This window comes from Populus nigra, chromosome 15 (assembly GCF_951802175.1).
Source record: "Populus nigra chromosome 15, ddPopNigr1.1, whole genome shotgun sequence".
Lineage (NCBI taxonomy): Eukaryota > Viridiplantae > Streptophyta > Magnoliopsida > Malpighiales > Salicaceae > Populus > Populus nigra.
In genome coordinates this window covers 13,899,515-13,922,053 of record NC_084866.1, presented here as the reverse complement: position 1 = coordinate 13,922,053, position 22,539 = coordinate 13,899,515, and the positions used below count along the sequence as shown (strand labels likewise).

Sequence of the window (22,539 nt, the reverse complement as noted above, 5' to 3'; positions counted from 1 at the left end):
ACAAGCAATACGGCATTTAAAAATGGATAGGGTTTTGGAATATTAAATCATCATCATCATCATCATCATCATCATCATCATCATCATCATATATAGTTAGCCAGTCTTTTCATTATTGAATTAGATGACTGAGTCCAGGTTTCCATCCAGAAAAATTAAGTCTTGTAATGGATGATCTATTCTTAATTTTTATATTTTTGTAATTATTCTATGGAATAGGTGCTTTAACACTACCCTCATTTGTTCCCTCTCATGTAGCCTATATTTTGGGGTAAGTCAAGTGATATCTCTAGGATTTTTGCTGGATCTTCGAGACCCTAGGAACATTTGAGGTCTGACAAGGTGTGCTTGTGTGTGTATAAAATCTATAGATTTACATTGAAATATAGTTATTTTTTAGCAAAAGGGTATGGTCTATATATATATATATATATATCAAAACTCATAAGAAATAACTAATAAACTTTCAATTCGTGGCTTTTGCCTCATTTTCTTCCACCCATGCATGCACATATGAACTAGTATTATTCACAAAAGTTGTTCTCTTGTAACTGGATCCATCTCTAATTAATAATCAAATGATACTGAATTCATTGTACATCATCTGTAGATTCCTGCATTTAATTTAAAACTCTAGCAATCTAGAGATGATGATAGCTATATAATTATATTTATTTAGAGATAGATACAAGAAAGAGAGACAAACAGGAGAGAAGGGAGAGAAGGAATTAAAAAGAATAATTTTTATACATGTTAAAATATTCTTATTAATTTTTTAATGGGACCGGATGTTTCTTTATATATATACACATCTCTCCTATTAAGTAATTACTGATAATTACAAGCAAATTAATTAATTTATTGATTTTATTTTTTTGGTTTATTGGCCCTTGAATGCATAATTATGAATGAAGTTTTCTTGCTCTTCTCCTCCAATATTTCTAACTAAAATAAATTACAATAATACGTGTGGAAGGGAACAGGCTAAATGTCAATTTTCAAAGCTTCAGAAGAAGTGTGGATCTTTCCCAACACCTTAAATAAATATTACCAGCACAACAATTCATGAATCAAGCAACGTAAACTGACTACAAAGTCAAAGAGCTACATTGATGTCAGTGTAATAAGCTCCCAAGTACATAATAATTAACCCTCCTTTTCTTGCATCCTAAGCCCTAGTATATTGCTTTCTACCTAACTAACCTGATAATGTAGCAAAATTAAACAAATAACAGTAACATTGAACAAAGTAAAGACATGAGCAAAAGGTATATTAAACCCACAGATCACATGCAGACGATGACACGGTGTTTATGTCTTGCTCCAATGGCACACAAAAAATCTAGCAATTTTTATATCATCCATCCACCTTAGCCTGACTTGGATTTACAGTAGTATACTCTTTTCCTTGCCTTGTTTTCCATGAAGTCAGACGCCAAGAAGCACATAATAGAGTACTGTAATGGGCAAGGCAATCAACATCCCAAAAATAACCCTGCAAACAAATAAAAATAAAATTATTGCAATGTAAGATTATTCCACATAGTCCATTAATTTCTGATTATTAAGATTTTTCTATAAAAATGGGATCACCTTCTTCACACAGTAATGGTTGATATATATGTATAGATAGGGCTTTCTTGTGATGTAAATAAATTACTTACGCTGTGCTAAGTATGTCCGGATGGACGTTGTACTCCTTGGCAAATACAAAAGGGACTATACCTTGGGGAAGAGCTGCCTGTGAACAGGTAATCAATGTTAATTGCTTAAATTTATTGATTTAGTAAGAGATTGCAAAACCAGTCAATAAAGAAGACAAGTGATCACCTTTTGCAAAGAATTGAGCATTATGTAATTGAAAGCAAAATAATGAAGATAATGCAAAGAACAGATAATGAACAAATAATCTTTTTTTAATAAATGATTGAGGAAATGAAAGGAAGTTTGAGAAATATTTTTTTTTCTTGGCATGTTTTGGCCATGATTTCTTATAAAAATAATTGTAAATGAAGCTACCTAGAAAGATGCACAAAGCTTCATTGGATCACATCAATTAGAAAATAAAACAATATTGAGATTAGGGTTTAATTTTGACATTCAGAAGGTCCAACCTGAACAATTGCAACATGTAAAAGAACACCACGAATGCCAATGGCAATAGAGGTTGCAGCAATCACAGCAGGGCCTGTCAAGAACCTCACTGCCATTGCAAAAGTTGCCACTGATTTTCCACAGGCTATAATCTTTGGTTGTAGAGCCATGAACAATCCTGTTTAAGCAAGAATCAATGTTTGATGCATTTTTAGACCAAAAAAAAAATTAAATTGTTTCAAATCATATATATATGAAAGATAAGTACCTAGACTGAACATAGCCATTCCTAGACCTGCATCAGATAATATTGCTATAGATCCACTAACTATCGACGGCATCTTGATGTTCCACCTGAAGATAAATTTAAGGCTAGCTCCATCAGATTTTATTTGTATAAATATATAGGTGATTTAGAGAGTGGAAATGGTAAAGGAAAAGATGGTGTAAGGTTTTTAGTACCTGTATGATACGAGAGACCATATAACACCCAAAAGGCTTGAGTAAGTATTAGGGTTTCTTATCAACTTCCTCCAGACCATGATAAGGATGAGTCTAGTCATGACACTTGCAGGAGGCATTTGGTGTTTTTTTGAGCCATCTGCTGCCATATCCATCTTCTTTTGGCAAGTGAAGGGAGACACATTTTGAGGAAACTTGCACCCATCTTCTACATCATGTTCCTTTTCTCCACTCCATTTCCCAGAAGGGCTCATGTTTTCAATTAATTGGTTCATTGCTGCATCAGCATTAAGCAAAAAGTATAGTTGTAATGTATTGCTAGACTAAACAGAATAGGTAAAATAGAGGAGGTTAACCATCAGAATGCAAACAAATTAAACATGTCTGTCATTTGTTTCCATGCAATAACAAGGAGAAAAATAAGGTGGCAGGAGGGGGAAATGAAGGTTTCTCACCTTTTGAAGCAGCGGATTCAGGTTGAAAAGCAGCTTTAGAAGGGTCAGTGACCCCGAAATCAGTGGAGGCAGCTCTATTAACTGCATGCCTCAGGTTCCCTTCTGAAACCGGAGATGCACTCGAGCTCCAAACAAACATATGAAGCTCCTTGTTAGGCATTGCACTACCAGAACCACTTTCCTTCTTCTTTGGTCCACCACTTGTAGACCCTGAAAACATTGGATTTGGAGGTGGATAAGAAGAAACTAAACTGCCACCATTAAACAATTCACCACTCATATTTGTTCTTCCTTTTTTCTTCCCTAACTTCAACATCTCCTCATCATAATTTGAAGTTCTTGGTGTTGCTCCTTTCGAAGATTGCAAAGAGTAGACATCACCAATCCCTCCTTGGAAACTATTTGTGTATCCATGTTTCGGACTTGCGGCCTTGCTAGCAAACATGGCATAAAAATCTGTTTGATTAAAGCTTGAAGCTCTCGGTGTTGGCTCTCGAGAAGATTGAACCGAGTAGATCTCCACACCAGTAAGATTCGAAGCTCTCGGAGTCATTGAAGTTATTGAGTTTAGTCCATGAGACTTGTTAAAGGAAGACACTATCGATGATGCATTTGATCTTTTCACAACCACATGTAGCTTACCATCATCTCCAATCTCAGCATCAGCCTGTAATGGTTCCCGTCCGTTGAGCGAAACAACATCAGAGTCAACTCTGAATGATGTAATAGACCCAGCCGTTTCAGGGAATTGCTCGGAGATTAGTAGCGTAGCTCCTCTATATTCAAACAAGAAGAGCATAAGAGTATACCAAATTACACTTTGCAAAACCACAATTTGAACCATAAGATTCCCTGAGAAGTCTCCATACATGGCTTTCAAAAGAGGGATTCCCATGACAAGAGTATTTGGGAGAGTAGAAAGAGAGAAGAGAGTGATCATCCATTCAAGATTCCCACGTTTGCTAAAGGCTTGCCAAATAAAAAGAGCCCCAAGAATAACAACTTTTTGAAGAGTATCAGCAGCAATGAACCTATAGTTCATAGCATAAGGATCATTGGATGATATGAAATGGAAAGACAATAAAGGAACTGCAAAGACTGCTACAAAACGGTTAATGCCTGAGCATTGATCAGGTGTAAAGATTTTCCACCATCGGACTGAGCCATAGGCTAAAATCATAGCAACATATAGAGGCACAATTGCTGCTAGAACATCATAAATGTCCTTGCCAGTGATCATTGTTAATGCAGAGAAGCGGAGAAGTTGTACGAGCCTGAAAGAGGGGAGCTGTGAGAGAAAAGAAGGATGGTTATGGGGTGTTCTAGTTTTCAAACTGGGAAAGAAGGAAACATGAGTGAAGAAGCTCGGGAAGCTTGTTTCTCTTCTCAATGAGGAGACCAAAGGGGAAGAGTTAAATGGTTGTCTGCCATGTTTATAAATTGTGTCTTGGTTTTTTTTAATTTTTATTTATTTTGGTTGAAAAGAAAAGGAATGGAATAGTAAAGATGGTTTTCCCCCTTTTTTTTAAAAAAAAAAGTTTAGTTAGATATCATAATATATAATTTATAATTTTAAAATTCAATTTAGGATTTTCACAGTACAACAATCATATATGTCATGAGTTGGGAGGCCAATAAAAAAAATATTATTATTTTAATAAAATATTAATAAATTAATAATTAGATTTTATTTGATTGAGACTGGAGAAAATTAAATCAATTTTAATTTTTAATTAGTTTAATTAAGTTTTTTTTTATTTTTTATTTTACAAGTCATGAATTAAGCAAGTACTCGACCGACAGGCATGTTTAGGTTTTAAAACAATGCATAACATTAATAAATCAACATTATTAAGTATAATTTTAAAATTATTTATTTAATCATTTTATCTAATAAAATCAGTTTTGAGTTATAATAACTTCATTATATTTAATTTTTATACAATGAAAGAGGACTATGTCTTATTATATAGTTTAAAATCCGATAGCCTTCTATTAGATTAACATAAAAAAATATATAAATTAACGTTTCGAACATTTATTTTAAATATTGTGTTATTTTGGATACTTTCTATATATTAAAATGAAGTGTTTTTTACTCAAATTGCAATGAAATACATTCACAATAAAAAAATTTCCATAACCTCTCTCGAAGTCGAGAATTGTTCAACCTATCATGAAATACATCAACTCTAGAACTATAGTTTACCCTAGGAAACATATATTTCAGACTACTTAATGTTAGTTCATATTAATTTATAATATTAAGTGTTAACAAGTACCTGGTTCAACTTAAACTATAAGCAAGTGGGAAAACCAAATCCACAACAACAGTGAGGAAATCTTTTTTCATTCTGGACTTGTCCATGGTCAGACAGAAAGGATTCCTTCTGGTACAAAGATAAATAACATGTAGGAGATAATTTACTTAATGAAAGACTTAATTAGTGGGTTGATTTAGATTAGATTTTGGTTAGATTTACATGAAGGAATTAATTAATAATAAATCGAAAATAAGTCATATGGTGCATGAGTTTTCTTGATTTCAATTTTTTTCTTTTATATTATTATGCTTTTTTAGTTTCTTTTTTCTCTATTTGAAGAAAATAGTTATTTTATTTGATTTTCCCATTCAGAATTATTAAAGTTTTCTTATAATAGTTTTTCAACAAGAAAAATATAAGCTAATAAAAATTAAATATTTTTGACTTTTTTATACTTCGCTGTTATCTACGTAATCCTGCTTCTAGGTAGGAAGTTCATGTACATGAGTTAGGCAACTTCCAGTGATCTGCGGGAGAAGGCAGGATCTGTTCAATAGCATAAAAATAATGTTTTGCCGGGACTTGGGCCACGCCAGTAGCTATCTAGCTGTTGTTCTTCGGCTCCCAAAAATTTTAGCCCTACAATATTAATACTCGAACAACTTTATATTATAGAATATTTAAGATGTAGATGTTGATGTTCTTACTAAAGACTTGACAGTGACGTACCCTAGCCTCTTCCTAGAATCTCAAAAAACTTAGCCTGTTCTTTAATAATGTATGAAAATAAATAAATTTAAACATATATATGGCATATTCTTCCCCTAATTAAGAATCAACCTATCATGTAATCCAAAAATTAATAAACTAAATACTAAATTGATACGCCGTAAGAAAAAATCAAATCCCATCTTTTACTTATAGCTATTAAAATTAATTACAATCAAACTGATCACTCATCTAATTTAAAAATTAATGAATCCGGTCAAACTTATTGAAAATAGACTTGAACTGCTTGCTTAACCAATCAAATTGACCTGGAGCATGAAGAACTCGCGACGACATTGCCGTATCTATATCATTGGGCCAAAGCCATATATTGTGCACTAACTTGTATAGAAATTTACGAATTGAATTTAACATGACGCTTCCTTGATTTGAAAATAAGAAGAAGAAAAAAGTAGTCTTCCATGAGAGTCAAATACATGACTTTATAATAGTAATTGTAGTCAAGGATCAAACTTCCAACTTGAATCCATTCAAGAGAAGCACCTTTACCACCAAGAATGATGACTTTTTTGCTTTATATTGAGTGCTGCGCGTATACATTGAGACTAATTTTTATATAATAAAATGAGTTTTTAATTAATTTATCATCTCTAATTGTGCTAATTAAATTTCTAAATAAAGGATTTTTCTTCAATAAGTCATTCCGTTTATTTCTTCCATCGAAAATAACAAGAAAATCATATGATATGCACAAAATATATTTCAGTTTAAAAAATACTCATTACTCTAGATAGGTTATCTAGCTTATGTGTCCTTGTATGTTCTTGGATTTTAAAGGTCATGTCCAATAAAGTTTTATTGATTAAAAATTATTAAAAGAGTAGCTAGGCTGATCAGTTGAACCACGATCTAACACCCATATCAATTCATTGATCGGGTCGGTGGTGATAACATTGCTTCCACCGTCTCTAACAAGCAGGATCGCTGGTTGCAAGAGGCTCAAAAACAGTCAGCATCACCAGTCTGCTGAGGACAAGGCAAAGGAATCAACTAGCCACCTCCTGCCGAGAAAAATAGTAGAAAAAAATAAACAGCAAATCCCACCAAAATTGCACAACAAAAACCATTTCCCGGCCCATAGTCACTCCATGATGAATATGTGTTCATGAAACCAAGAGCCACGTTATAGGAACATGCAAATCTACAAATAAGACAACGTCAATAGGTATAAATAATTTCAGTACAACTTGCATTCTACGATTTCACCACAATACAGCGGAAGAATCTTTCCTTTAAATTAGTATAATATGCAACAAAATAGGAGTATGTTTAATTCTGGAATTCTAACTTTTTTTTTATTTTCTTTTACGTTTATTAATTGTGTCCAAGTTCTTGTCACGATTGGGTAAAATCTGCTATTTCTCACATGCTTTTGATCTTTGCTTCGTTTTTAAGTTGAATTTATGTTTTTCACGGTCCTTGTGCTGAGGAGGTTAGCAAGTTCATTTTCTTGGCCAGCTACGACCAGGCTAGCCCAAACTCTTGCATCCATTGTTATTGATCGAGCTCAATAAGAACCCACCTCTTTCATGGGTTCAGCCTAAATCATCTCCATCATCATAAAACTCCTTGTTTCCTGGTGTAACTTTCTCTACATTCCATAGTGGATTCAATTTTATTGCTTTGCAACATATATCTCTTTGTTTTTTTTTTTTTTGGCTTTTCAATAGATGGCTTAAAAAGAGTTTGAACGACACTACGAAAGGTAGTCTTATTAAAAGATTTTGAACTATGTTATGAAAGGTAGTCTAATCGTGTTACTTAACATAGAAAAAAAATAAATGAAGGGTTAGGCCCTTCCTTAGAAAAACATGATATCTAATTTTGGAATCTAACATTCAAAAACATGTATTAGATTTATTTCAATACAAATCGAACTGGTTGAACTTATGCTGCTGGAATCTAACTAAACCAAATTGAATTCATTGGTTTGGTTCTGTTCATAATTTTGAGAGAGAAAAAAAACTGGTTTGGTTGCATATTTAATCCAAATCGAATCATTTGAACTCATGTCCATTCGTGTTTAAAATCATAAAAAAAAAACTGGTTTGGTTGCATATTTGATCCAAATCGAACTATTTAAACTTATGTTCTTTCATGTTTATCATCAGGAACACAATTTTGTTACACTCTTCACAAGTTGCAAGAACTAAAGAGGAGGCGGGCAAATTTATTTATTTATTTATTTTTGCTAGTGGCAGGAAAGGGGCATTACAAGTTGTGCATTTGTTGAAGTGTAATTAATCTGTACTTTGCTCCTTTGTCATATGCGGGCAAGTGATCATATATATAATCAAGTCAGTGGGTCGACGTTTCTCATCCACTTTCCTCACAATTCTCACCCACAGTTGCTTCTTCCATCAACATGTATTCATATAATAATAATGAAGGTAGATTGGGAAAACTTTAATATCTCTCCACTCTGATCATATAGTGGTCACAGATCTAATGGTTTACTTATGTGTACTTTGAACCCATGATCGATTGTTTATACTTATTTGGTTGATCTGAGTGTTTATGATTTGTTTAGGGAAATTCATCGTATCTTCTTCCCATCAAGTTGAAGCTATAAACAACAGTATAATCACTTTGACGTGCGTAGTCTAACACTTGAAGAACTTGTAAGCTTTGCAGATCTTTAAATATATATATATATATATATATATATATATATATATATATATATATATATATATATATATATATATATATATTCTTAGGAGCAACCCCACCAGGATTAGTAAAACCCTAGATCTGTACAGAACTTTGGTAATCATGAACTGGTGAATTACGAGACGAGATCCAAGCAGGTTAGCCGAAACTTACGAACTTGGTTACAAGTCAGTAAAAATGCAAACCCAGTCCAAGACGTGTACATAACCCACGCTCGTTGACCAAATCTTTAACCTCTAAACTCAGGTTAATGTTTTTAATCCTTATGATATCAAATATTCGTTATGGATTTGGAGATATATGATAAAAATTAAATATTGTAGGATGAATCATCAGGCCACTATATTTTGTCATTGAAAGGCGTGATCAGAGAGGTGGTAGGTTGAGAGCTCGTACGTAGATCTATTCTTGTCCTGGAAAACCACTACTCATAATAGTTGTTAATCATGGCTGAATCTGATGGATTTATATGAAAAATATATCATTTATAGCTTTGTTTCACTTAAATTTCAAGTTGATCTAGAAAAAAACAACCCAATAAAACACGATTGATTTTGCCAAGACCAATTAAAATATAATTGGTCATTGTCAAAATATTCTTTTAAAAACAAAAAAAATAATAATTGTTTTTAATTAATAAAAAAATTGACTTGAATTAACTCTTCACCCACAAGTTAAACCAATATATAATTCAATAATCTTAATTTTTTTCGGGTTAGTTCTCAAAACAGCTCTAACAATGATGAAAGACATTTAAATTCAGTACTGATGGAACCACTTAATACAAATTAGGTTTATATGATAGGGGAGAATTAATTAAGTCTCGTTTGGGGCTGAGGCTGCATTGCAGCCACAATCTTAACCCCAAACAAGACTTCGGGCATGGCTGAAATTGCTGCCCTTCTTTTGACGCAATCTCCAGCTATGTCTTAAGAGGCGTTGAAACTCTTCACCACGTGTGTTGCTAATAAAATACTCAACCATCAAGCGCTGACCTAAACAGCAATTATTATTATCTAAAGCGTTAGGTCAACCACCATTAACGAGCTTCATCCGCTGGATCTAATGTAGACTCGTCCAACGGCTAGAAATTGATACCTGCTACACCACGTTTAGAAAATGGAAAGTCTGTAACAGTGTCACTTTTCATTTTTCTCCCTTTTTTAAAACAAAAAAACAAAAGTCAAACAAAAACCTTGTTAAATAGGCTCTCCCTCCACCACCCCTTGATAGATTGTTGTTTTGACTTGTTTTTTTGCATATATATATATATATTAATTCCCCACTTGAAGTTTAAACCAGGTATAGTTTATTTTTAATGGATTTGATTATCAATTTGATGAAATTCAAGTGTTTGATGGGTTAATGTGTAACTTGATTAATCTAAACAAATTTGGGTAAGATATAATTGGATCAATTTCAAAAAAAAAATCTTTGAATTTAACATCAATTTAGTTTTTATTTTTATTTTTATTTTTTATTAGTATTTCTTTGAATTCAACATAGAAAACCTTCCATGGTATTTCTTTTTGTTAGTATCCATTATTTAGTTGCTGAGTTATCAAGAAGTTTGCTGGATACGAATTGACGAAGTAAATTGTAAGGTTGCAATAACTTGTAAGTAACAGATCTTCATTAACTTATTACTCTCAAACAAGAATGACTAAATTGTTAGTTTCTGGAAAACTACAAGGACTGCATTACAATTACACTAGTTAATCAATGTGAAAATTACCTTAATTAATTATTCTATAGTTTAATCTTTTTTGCACCTATCCCTTTATATTTCAAAAAATTCTAAATTATAAGATGATTTAAGATATAAACTATTTTGTATGTAGTAAAATTTAATACATAAATTATAATTTTTAAAAACATGAAAAGCAATTGTAAAAATAACTTAACTAAATATGGTTTGGGTAATTTTTCTTAATTAATACAAATATCGTCATGTTATTATTTGTTAAATCTAAAATTGAAAACAGGTGTTTGGATTGTAAAGTGCATTTGTATAGTTTTCAAGACTTGCTTCAAGTTGGACTGATTTGAGAAAAAAAGTTAGATCATTAAATCATTTATGCGTGCATTATTGAATTGAATTGATTTGTGTTAATTATTTTTATTATAATAATAATGTTTTATTTAAAAAATTATTATTTTTGACCTAATCAAGTTTAAATTGGATTTGATCAAATCAACAAAATCACAAAAATCCCAATCAAGTCAACTAAATTTTACGGAATAAATATCTTTTCTAACCAAACTGAAAAAATCAGCTCAGAGTATACTTTGAATCTCATATTTTTGAATTGATTTAATAGCTATGTGTAAATGGTAAGTGCACAGAGAAATCAGGTGTGCAAGGGAGACTTCTCAATTGATGAGTTGATACCAGCAAGAAATGGGCGAATTCCTTCTTGCAAGGCAGGGGAGCTTTGACTGCAACAAAAATTATCATACAGTGCATTTTTTTCAAGGTGGTATTAGTTGTAAATGTTTGACTTTTAATACAAACTCTTATAACTTAATTATCAAGAATTTTTTGTGGCATAATATGTGGCTGATTGAGTGTAATTTTCATTATCAGACAATATTTAAAAAAGAGCATCAAACAATATTTCATAATATGTGACTGGAAGTGTATATATATATATATATATATATATATATTTATTATTATTAATGTGGGTGTCCGGGTTAGTTTGCGTGTACCTTAACTAATTTCACGGGTCCTAAAACTAATGACCATGTAAGCCTCTAGTGGCTTTGAGGTTTGTGAGACTCGAATTGGTGAATTATATGAAGCAAACCTAAAGTCTGACTAGTTAAGTTTCATCCTTTAAAGTTATATTTTTTTTTCTTTTATGTATTAATCATGGTTTCTTTGCTGCTCTAATAAAAATAAAAGGGGAGTTTCTGTTAATATATGGTTTTGAATCTCACAGTTTGAGAAATAAGAAATATTGGATTAAAGCAGAGTCAGCTTTCAATTCATGCATACAATAATTTGACAAAGTCAAAAAGAAAAGGCAAGCAAGTCATTTTTTTTGGTGACCAAGAAATTGTTATGAATATTAACCCCAGTTAGCATAATTGGTAATTTATTTAATTTTGAAAAAATATTTTTATTTAAATCAAATTAAGTCATCACAAACATTTGAATATGAATAATTCAGTATACATTGATTTCAAAGATCTTCTAGCAATCCCCAAAATATAAGCTTGTCAAACCCTAAATAAAGACCAAACTAGAAGACTTGAATTTCTCATCTTCTCATTTATAAATCATGGTCAACATAAATCACATGAACCAACATTTCTTGTCTTAAAAGATGTTATAATAATAAAAAATAATTGTTATAAATACATATAACGGGTTGATTCGAAATTTCGAAATTGATGCAGTCATGTTCAATTAAATTGGATAAAATTGAATTTAATTAATTATTTCAAATTAATTCACTCTATTGATGACACGAAAATAAAATAATAACTTGATTACCGAAACTAACCATTGTAAAACCACTAAATAAATAAAACAAATTAAAATAACTCTCAACGACTTTAGTTTCATAGAGCACTGTGGTCTCTCATGCATCTATAGCCTGCCTGTCACCCACTATGACCATTGACTATCCTCCAATCTAGAAAAAATCAAAAGCCACATCTTCCACCACCACCACCATCAAAGTACTCAATTTCCATAACCCTTCTTTTCTTTTATTACACATCTAGGTCCCACCACTTTCTTTCAAGACTTTTCTTACAAGCTCTCTCTCTCTCTCTCTTACAGAAAGTCCAACCAATCTCCACCCTTAGATTGACATTTCCATGTTGACTTTGCACCCTCCATTTCTTTTATAAGCCCCCCTGCTCTTCTCCCTTCTTCTCCTCCTCTCAAAACACCACCACCCAATCTGCTAACTCTCTCTTAGCTCCAAGGATTTTGTTCTTCTTCTTCTTCTTTTTTCATCATGGCTGTTGATCTAGTTGGGTACTCTAAGATGGAAGATCAGATGGCTATTCAAGAAGCTGCATCAGCTGGGATTAAGAGCATGGAGCACTTGATCTTTGCACTTTCTAACCAAACCCAACAAAGTCACCAACTTGACTGCAGAGAAATCACTAGCTTCACCGTTGCTAAGTTCAAGCAAGTCATCTCCATCCTGAACCGGACCGGGCATGCCCGTTTCCGCCGTGGACCCACTTCTTCCAACCCGGTTTCCGTCCGACCTGTCGTCCAAGAACCTCAAAAACTAAATCTTGATTTCTTTAAGAGTAACAATACCTTTAAATCTGAGACCAAAAACGACTTGTCATTCGGCAGTCAGTATTCCAAGGATTGTTTTAGCTCTGGCACGACTACTTCGTCCTTCCTGTCTTCTGTTACAGCTGATGGGAGTGTCTCTGATGGGAAACAAGGTGGCTCGTCTTCTCTTTTCGGAACTCATCCTCGACCTACCGGAAAACCACCTCTCTCCTCTATCCACCGCAAGAAATGCCATGATCATACCCTCTCCACCAGCAAGATCTCCTCCTCTGGTGGCAGCTGCCATTGCTCCAAAAGAAGGTAACCGTTAGTTTATCAACAATTAAGTAATAATTACATGTGTATTAAACATGTGGCTGTGATTTATAATTTTTTTTAATTTAATTCAATAATTCATGTATTTACATGTTAATCAATGTTAAATATTTATTTATTTAGTTAATAAGATACAAAAATAATTTATATTCTTATATCATTATTTAAAAAAAAAATAAAAATCGGGATATAAAAATCCTCTAATATTATTATATTTTTATGATTTTAGGAAATCAAGGGTGAAGAGGACAATCAGAGTCCCAGCAATAAGTTCCAAAGTTGCTGATATACCAGCAGATGAGTTCTCATGGAGAAAATATGGTCAAAAGCCAATCAAGGGTTCACCTTACCCAAGGTATTATTTTATTCTATGCCTTGATCATCCACCGTTAACCATGCCTGATTTTTGGTCCAAGTCAAATAAATATGACCACAAGTCTATGATTGTCAAATAATTATTATTTTTGTGCTCCTTGTTTTGCAGAGGGTACTACAAGTGTAGTAGTGTGAGGGGTTGTCCAGCAAGGAAGCACGTGGAGCGTGCCGTAGATGATCCGGCCATGCTTATTGTAACATACGAAGGGGAGCACCGTCACTCACATGCTCCCTTACCAGAAAATGTCACAGCTAACGCTGCCATGCGACACGTGTTCCAGTCAACATGAGAGACGCGGAAAAGTAATTGATGATGTTGATTGATCCATATTGAACGGTGGCGAAAGGGGCTTGACGATGTTGCCGTGACAGTCAAGTGACGGTATCATCTTGGAGAAGAGTCAAAGAAGAAGAAGAAGAAGAAAAGTCTAATGGATTGTAAAGAATTTCAAGGGTGAAAACGACGGGCCACAATCAAGTGGCCTGGGAATTTCGATTTTGTATAAAAGAACAAGAAATTGTAGAGTAGAAATTAAAGAAAATCATGGTGGTATTATTAATCAATTTGTTTCTTCATAGATTTGAGATTGGATTCTTTGATTTGAAATCTATGGTGTGATTGCAAAAGAAGTCAAAATATGTGGGTGTGATTGGAATATTTTGCAAGTGTCATGTGGTGAGCAGGAGGTCAAAGGAAACTGCAGGCATGGGGGCCATGACAGCTCTGTGAATTGGTGCTGTTGGTTGACTAAATGAGATAGATGCTTTGCTGTTTCTTGATTTTGTAAGAGGTCGGAGAGTGCAATTATTCTCCATTCATGGGATGCCTTGGCTTCTTTATTGGGTGGTGGGACACCGTGGGGGCTCATGTGCCATGAATGAATGAACAGGAAGGCAGGCAGGCAGGCAGGCAAGGTTGAAGAAAAGTTGGAGCCTAAAAAGGTTAAAGAAAGTTGACTATCTAAAAGATAGAGATGCCTGAATGCCGTGGAGGGAGGAAGTGTGACAAATTGACAATTTCACTTTGCTTAATAGTAGTTCACAATGTTTTCTTCAATGAGAAAGCAATGCTTATTTTGTTGTTTTTTTGAAAATGCAGCGTACTGCCATAAAAATATATTTTTAACTAAAAAAATATTAATTTGATGTTTTTTTAAGTAAAATAAACTTTAAAAAATATACCCCAAACAAAAGTTACCTCCCAACAAGTATACAATAAAAATTATGTATTTTTGTTTCTTTTATTTGTTATTGTGAAATGGGTTAGAAAAACAAATGTAGAACAAATTGTTATTGTATGTTTGTTTTTTTTTCTTTTTCAATTGGATTCATTTGGGGAGAGTTTTAGACTAGATTTTCAATGTTAAAAAAAAGGTATATGACTATTTTAAGTATTTAATGAACTCATATATGTATAAAACATTTTTTTAATCTAATCTAATACATACATACTTCAATATTGATACCATCCATACACACGCGTATGCTCATGCATATATAACATTTTTAATTTTGTTATATAATACATGTATGCATATCTCAACTATGTATATTATCTTTTTATTTCATGCTTAATAATAAATTTTACTTGGATAATAAACATCAAATAAATACCTAAAACTCGATAAATAAAATATAAATATCTAAAATTTTTTGCTTGAAAAATAATTGATGAATTATAAATATAATTCAAACTTCACCCATATCTGCCTATTACCATCACTACAAATACCCAACAATGATGTCTTTGGTGTCAAGCAAATTAATGTGATGCTGGTGATAGTTGATGAGTGAGTTTCTTTCACGGAACAAACTCAAATTCTTCATTAATTATGTAAAAAAAAAATTCCCACTAACCAAAGTTTGAGTCTCATGGATTTCCAATGGTTGCTGAGCCTTAAATAGTTATTTTACAATTTTTGAACATTTAGAATGAGCTAAAAAAAACAAATGGAGGGCAAAGAAAATGTTTTCTTTAATTGTTATTGTGTCAATTGGATTCATCTGGGGAGATTTTGAGACTAGATTTTCAAGGTTGAAAAATAAGGACTACAAGTATTTTAATATTTTACATATAAAATCATTAAAAATAAAATTCTCATAAATTCTATTGTTTATAGATAACATGAATATAGGATGAGAAAACAAAATATCAAGCATTCGTTATTGAAGATAAGTTGGAAAATCGCATTAAAAATAGGTGATTGCGAGCCAAAGAGTTCCACTACCAGGCAAATTTGATTTTTGTCATGAATTAGTTGTTGATTTGTTCCTTTAGATAGGTTAGATTAGTGGAGCTTAATTTGCATGATATGACCTAAGATATTTGAGTGGATTTCATTGACATATTACCAATCAAACTGAATTGAATACTCACTAAATCAAAATTGCTTCAACAAATAGCCAGGCATGATAATTTAATACAAATTCAATTAATACTAATATAAATGAGTTGATTTTTTTAAATAGTTATTTTATTGAATAAATAATAAAAATATATAAATATTATGAAACCTGACTCAAAACTAGATCCAAAACACCCCCAACATACATATATACATACACGCAACATTAGAATTTAATAAATCCAATATATATAACATTTATAATTTTATAATTTGATACATGTACACATAACTCAACTATATATATACTTTATTTTATTTCATGTTTAATAATAAATAGTAATAAATCATGTAATAGATATCTAAACAAATACGGTAAATAGAATATAAATATCTAATTAAACTCTTTTATTTATCTAGTAATTAAAGAATAAAGTAAAAACCGGACCCATAATTAAATTATCTATTACCATCCCTACATATACCGACCAGTAATGTCTTTGGTGTGAAGCAAATTAGTGTGATTTTGGTGTAACTGATGAATGAGTTTCTTTCACGGAGCAAACTAATTTACCAGTTACCAATTATGTCAAACAAAAAGAAGAAAAAGAAAAGAAATGAATCCCCACCTGGCACCTACCTCCACAGTTTGAGTCTCATGGATTTCCAAAGGTTGCTGAGCCTTGAAGTTCATCATCAATGTTTGGGCTCATTATTGGATTTTGACGAGTAGATGGGCCAATCGTACACGTTCTTCTTTCAACCAAATTCTGACATCGACCCTCCCTCCCCTCACCCCATCATCACCCAGAAATTAAGCAAAGTTCTACCTTCTCAATTACTTAACTAATTGAAATTCAACTGATATTTTTTTTTTTTATTTATGTGGGGTGTCCGGGCCAGCTTGCGCGTACCACGACTATTCCCCACGGCCCACTGGACATCCTGCAAGCCCAGGAGCAGGTTAGGCACCGCGGGGGTGACAGACGTACACATAGAGGGTCGAACCCGGGACGAGAGCGGAACAAGTCACACGGTTGACCACAGCAGCTAGACCCTCAAATGCTTCAACTGATATTTTTAATTAATAATATGGCAAATATGTATGTATGTGTTGTGAATACGTACCAAATTACTAATAAATTGCGTTTACTTATTATATCTAAACAGAAAATGAAGAGATTGGAGATGAACAGAGAACGAAGAAATATATTAAAAATTCATTTTAAAATTATTTTATAAAAATATTTATTTTATGTTTCTATCTTTATTTTTTTAATTAAATAATTTAAATCAAGGTAATGTTAAAGTTAGTTTTTACACAATGGAATCAAGTATTTATTTATAGGATCTTAAACATATATCTCATCTGTACTTACACATACATGTTCATAAAAAAAAAACCCATTTTTTCTTGATTTTATTCATATTTAATCCCAAGATAATTGAGTAAAAAGCAAGTCCACATGTTAACAGGGTTGATACTGAATGATTATCACAAGCTTGTCTACAAAAAGCAGGTTCATGGACAAGCAAAACAGATCAACGAGTTAGTGTACCATCACATGCATCCCAGGTACAAGGATATACAAAAATTAATTATTTAATTCCTCTTCCAACATGTTTTGCTCCCTCTACTCGTATTTATTTAGCAGAGATGCCGAGTTTAAAATGAAGTAATTAACATCATTAAAATCTTAATTATCAAATAAGAACAGCTAAAATACTTGAATGGTTTCTGATAAAGTTGAAATCTTTCACATTCACACTGCTTTTTTTTATTTTCTTTCACGCGAGCAATATTTGCTGGGCTGCTTGGAGATTCCTTTTTCCCTTTCATCCTCGAGAAGCAAAGGTTCCAAATCCTTGTGCAAAAAGGGACGTGTTCACATGCCATGGCTTGTTGTTAATTAATTGATAATAATTATACTTACTATATTAACCCCATAATTTGTCACGTATTAACCACTAAATGCTATATCATCGAGGATAATTAACAAACTCTATCATGTGATTCCAACAGCTTTTGTCCCTCACCTCGACCAAATTATTAGATTTGGATCTCAAGCAACCCTTCTTTTCATCTTCTCTATGATGGGGTTTCACTGAAGGCAATAAAGATATCATGACACATAAAGTAAATTTTACCTTTCCCTCTCGATCTTTTCTTAAATCCCATGTCAACATTCAATTACTGTAATTCCTGTTCCTGTGTTAATAATTCTTAAGGAATATGTGTATTCGAACTTCCAAAATTACTTTTGTTTTTCTTGTGATTTCTTTCCTTTTAATTCTCAAGTGAAATCTTTCAATTTGCAGCGTGAAGCAATGTACAGTGAAAAAAAATACTAGAGTTTCTTAAACCTTAAAATTACAGCTGAATTATAGAAAAAAAGTTTGATTTGATAAATTTGAATGTCAATAATTCTTAATTTCTTAAAAAAATTAACAAAAAAAATTCTAAAACCTAATTAAGAAAAGAATACGCTAGGAAAATAAACAAAGTTCCAAAATAACAATTTTTAAATCTAATTTGTATAGTTATGGTAGAGGAAATAATTACTTATGCAGTAAAATAATCACAGATATATATGTGGCAAATAATCATAGACAAAAAAGTGTCATGTATTATAATTATGATTAGAAAAGTTACAATAATTATTCACATTATCCATTAATAAATGCCATAAATATCTAGCTTTTATTATTTTTTAATCCTTTTGACTATAACTATTTCATTTTATTTCCAATGGCTGCGCTTGGATATTGATTCAAATTGTATATATAGAGGTATATCATCTCTAGCTATATCAAAAAATTTACTTCTCCGAGGCCATTATGTATGCGAATCTTTCATACAGGGCAGTAGCCGGTGAGCTTATTCCCATTGATGATTGACTTGAAAATATTTTGACAAGAACCTTGGGAGTAGAAGCTGTTGGGATCAATAATAACACTCTTAATTAACAGCCAAAGAGGTGAAAAAGTAAACCAATTTAATATTTTAATACCAAACAACATGAATGAATGAAAGCTAACGTGAGTAAACTAACATGGGCAGCAGAAATAGCAGCAGAAAATACAATAAAATGAAAGAAGTAGCAATCTGTTTCATGTATGGGTGATGAGGGTTTAGGCACCATGTGGTCCCTGAAATTCCAGCTCTCTCTTAGTTTGGTCATGTTAAATTTATTTGTCATAGTGTCATTCCGCTTCTCTCTATATTAGAACATCTGTTAATTTCGTCAACAATGGTGCTAAATCCCACCATTAAGTGCAACATATGACACGACATGATAGAGGTTTTAAGAAATGTTGTGTTTAACAATGAAATTTAAAGTTTTTATTAGTGCACAAGAGACTTTCAGGTTGTTTCATTGGTTTTTCTTCATTTTTTTTTTTGTATTTCACTGAAGAATTGAAGGAGAGTATTCCATCGAGATATTCACAGAAAGCAAAATTAATCTTTTGTTATAGGAATCTAGTGATTTTGTAATGTATTATTTATACCAATATTTTGGTCATCTTTTATGTTCAACCCATCTATCTCTTTTATGTTCTTGGAAAACCTATCATTATCTCAGCGGTGAATTTCCAAGTCATGGTTTGGTCGTCTTCTTCATTACTTGTAAGAAATGATCTACCCGTAAAGGGAAGTAGCAGCAGACGATTACAAACAGAGATTAGGTAGATGAAACTAGGACAAATCAAAGTAAAGGGACAAATCAAAGTAAAGCATCGGAATAGAAGGAGCAAATGCTCCACTAAACAAGTGCCATGAGGAAGTGAAGATGTTAGGAAACCCCCGGGTGTTCTGGTAGAGAACACATCACATGGGGAGAAGTGCAATGGAGCTAAATGGTGCAAACTGTGCCAATCTGTCAGTGAAAAAGGCTGCGTTTCTTTCTTTCTACCTTTAAAACTCAACACTCACTTCCACACGCTAACTATTTGTGTTATCCCTTGTTTTCTTCCCTTTATACTTTTGCCTGTACTCTTTTGCCACTCTCTTCCAACTCTTTCAGTTATTCGTCTTCATCATTCCCCATCACTCTCTCCACATTACATCTCATCATCACCCTCTTAATTACCTTTATAGCACGCTTCCTTCTTCTTCTTCTTCCTCTTCTTCCCTCCCTCCACCCCTCCCTTTATTTATAATCAAATATTATTCCACCCCAAGAAAACTCTATCTCCCATAAACCTTCCTTGGCTCTCCTTTTCTTTTCTTGTGACCCCATTTGCTCTTTCTTGAATCTCTTTTGATCTGAAAGACTTGTACTTTGTTATCTTACCAGCAAATGGGTCTTGAGATTTCAGAAGAATTCAGGCCAATTACGCCAATAAGAACAGTTTCAAGAACATGCAGTAATAGTACTACAAATAGCAGTATTGGAACAAAATTCTGTGAAGCCAAGGAAGCTGATGCAAAGAAGATTCTCAATTTTGATGAAGATCAAGAGAGCAGTAATCCTAGCACACCAAAGTCACCAACTCATATTTTGAAGTCACCTTTGGTGTGCCCACCAGCTCCAAGGAAACCTAGGCCTCCAAAGAGGAAATTGAGCCCTCCTCCACAAGGGTTCTTTGAGATTCCAGTAAACGATTCAGATTCGGTTCTTATGGTGCTCACATGTAATTCCAAGAAGATGAGAGCGACTTGAACAGATATTATAAATCTTGCACGTAATTAATTTTAGCTAATCTTTTTCTTGCTCTTGCTGTTGTTTTACAGCTTGTATTATTATTTTTCATTTTTGGTTTCTGAAAAGGTTGAAAAATTGGAGTCTTGAAGGGATATCGGGGATGAATCTGTATAGCTCATTGGCTATTACTTGTATCATCAACTCTGCATTCCAAATTGCCTTCTTTTTTTTTTCCTTGCACCACTATTGTCATGAGAAGAATAAGGTGGTGTACAATGTAAATGGAATTCAATTGTTAATTTGAAACGATTATTTCTTTAATTCTAAATGAAATCATTTTAAATATTAAAAATTAAATTTCAATTAAAAAGATACAAAAGTAAATGAAATAACAACCTCTCTAGTTTATACAAAAGGAGGGTTGATATAATATTTCTTTTAAATATGTAAATTTTATTTATTTATTAATGGAATTTCGATTAAACACTATAATTAAATTCAATATCAACAAAGAATTGGTTACAATTAACCAGTTTGTGTTTTTTCTTTTCTTTTGTTTTGAATTAATTTATAAGTTCTTGATAATTTTCTTATTTAGCAGCTGACCAGTATTCGGTTTTTGCAACTTGCAAGCATTCTGCTTTAAGATCAATGAATTAACTGACATATATGGTGGATTCAATTGGATCGCTTGCTAGGAATTCTGAATTAAAGCTAATCCACAAAGCTATATTGGTAGAATAAATGATGCTAGCTTAGACTGATGGACAAAATCTGAATACTTACAAAGGCTAAAAGGGATAGATAAACCAGAAGCATACATGCACGGGCTTGGATTTCTATTCATGTTCTGTAGTTTCTCTCTTTTCAACACCAAAACAAAATTCATTGATGACTTCAGCACCCGTCTTTGTCATCACAGAATATAATTTTTTTACCATGAAAAAAGTGAATGTGTCATCACAGAATAGAAAAACCAATTAATGTCAATGCAACGAAGATTGTTGGTTCGAAAATCATATAGAAATGATGTTTTTTTATGAATTTTTCACTTCCAAATGATCATGACCTGTTACTTGCTGTAAGGTAGTGTTTGGTTTGGTATATAGAAAAGAAAAGATGGTTACAAGACAAAAAACATCATGTGTAATTGGAAGAGATGGAGATAAGATTCAAAGACAAAATTAATCAAAATTTATGTGCATAGCAAGGACATATATAGATGAAAATGAAAATTTACTAGATATTTTATTTTAAGATTGAAAGTTATTGTTTTAGGTTTTTTTTTATTTTTCTTGTTATTTTCAGATTCTTTTACTAGATATTTTTTATAATTTTATTTAACTTGAGTTTTATTATTTATTTACTATTTAAATAGTTTTTTATGTTATCTTTTTTAAAAATAAAAATTACTCATTATTTAAGGACTGAAAATTTCCTATTTCTTTCTCTTTACTGTATGCTATATTAGTACTGTGCAAACAAGATATTGTTTGAAAATACAGTAACTTATGTTTTATTTGAAAAAATGTTAAATTAGTATTTTTTTTATAATTTTGATGTGTTAATATAAAAAATAAAATAAAATAAAAAATAAATATTTTAATATATTTTTAAATAAAAAATACTTCTAAAAAATACTAACTATTATTTGTAGTTGTTTAAGTTGACATGCTAACACGCTTAAGTGCAACTGAAATGAATCGTCGAAAGCTGGCGCAGGTTTATTGGATGAAACCATATATATGACAAATAAAATGAAGTTAAAACATATGATGGTTTCAGCTCTCGGTTGGAGGGAAAATATCCTGCTAAAGAGGCTTGGCAAATAGCTAACCTTGCTCTTAAATG

General features: G+C 32.2%; 2 protein-coding genes across 2 annotated transcripts; one reads left to right on the top strand and one right to left on the bottom strand.

The window, feature by feature from the left end:
* Positions 1 to 1,005: 1,005 nt before the first annotated feature.
* Positions 1,006 to 4,431, bottom strand: LOC133674061 (auxin efflux carrier component 2). The gene is made up of 6 exons (XM_062095020.1): positions 3,012 to 4,431; positions 2,557 to 2,833; positions 2,363 to 2,448; positions 2,115 to 2,272; positions 1,665 to 1,741; positions 1,006 to 1,495 (listed from the first exon to the last, which is right to left on the bottom strand). Exons 1-6 carry the CDS (start codon positions 4,249 to 4,251, stop codon positions 1,429 to 1,431), a joined length of 1,905 nt encoding a protein of 634 aa, XP_061951004.1. The 5' UTR covers positions 4,252 to 4,431; the 3' UTR covers positions 1,006 to 1,428.
* Positions 4,432 to 12,612: 8,181 nt separating this feature from the next.
* On the top strand, positions 12,613 to 14,275 carry LOC133674811 (WRKY transcription factor WRKY51-like). The gene is made up of 3 exons (XM_062096068.1): positions 12,613 to 13,307; positions 13,552 to 13,677; positions 13,807 to 14,275. Exons 1-3 carry the CDS (start codon positions 12,712 to 12,714, stop codon positions 13,985 to 13,987), a joined length of 903 nt encoding a protein of 300 aa, XP_061952052.1. The 5' UTR covers positions 12,613 to 12,711; the 3' UTR covers positions 13,988 to 14,275.
* Positions 14,276 to 22,539: the final 8,264 nt, after the last annotated feature.

What these genes read in the sequence shown, in the direction of transcription:
- LOC133674061 (XM_062095020.1), bottom strand. Translation starts at nt 4,251, where the DNA reads ATGATCACTGGCAAGGACATTTATGATGTTCTAGCAGCAATTGTGCCT. An exon ending in AATGGCTATGTTCAGTCTAG is followed by an intron (nt 2,273 to 2,362) that starts GTACTTATCTTT and finishes TTGCTTAAACAG; the next exon opens with GATTGTTCATGGCTCTACAA. An exon ending in CCGGACATACTTAGCACAGC is followed by an intron (nt 1,496 to 1,664) that starts GTAAGTAATTTA and finishes ATTTGTTTGCAG; the next exon opens with GGTTATTTTTGGGATGTTGA.
- LOC133674811 (XM_062096068.1), top strand. Translation starts at nt 12,712, where the DNA reads ATGGCTGTTGATCTAGTTGGGTACTCTAAGATGGAAGATCAGATGGCT. An exon ending in TGCCATTGCTCCAAAAGAAG is followed by an intron (nt 13,308 to 13,551) that starts GTAACCGTTAGT and finishes TTATGATTTTAG; the next exon opens with GAAATCAAGGGTGAAGAGGA. An exon ending in AAGGGTTCACCTTACCCAAG is followed by an intron (nt 13,678 to 13,806) that starts GTATTATTTTAT and finishes CTTGTTTTGCAG; the next exon opens with AGGGTACTACAAGTGTAGTA.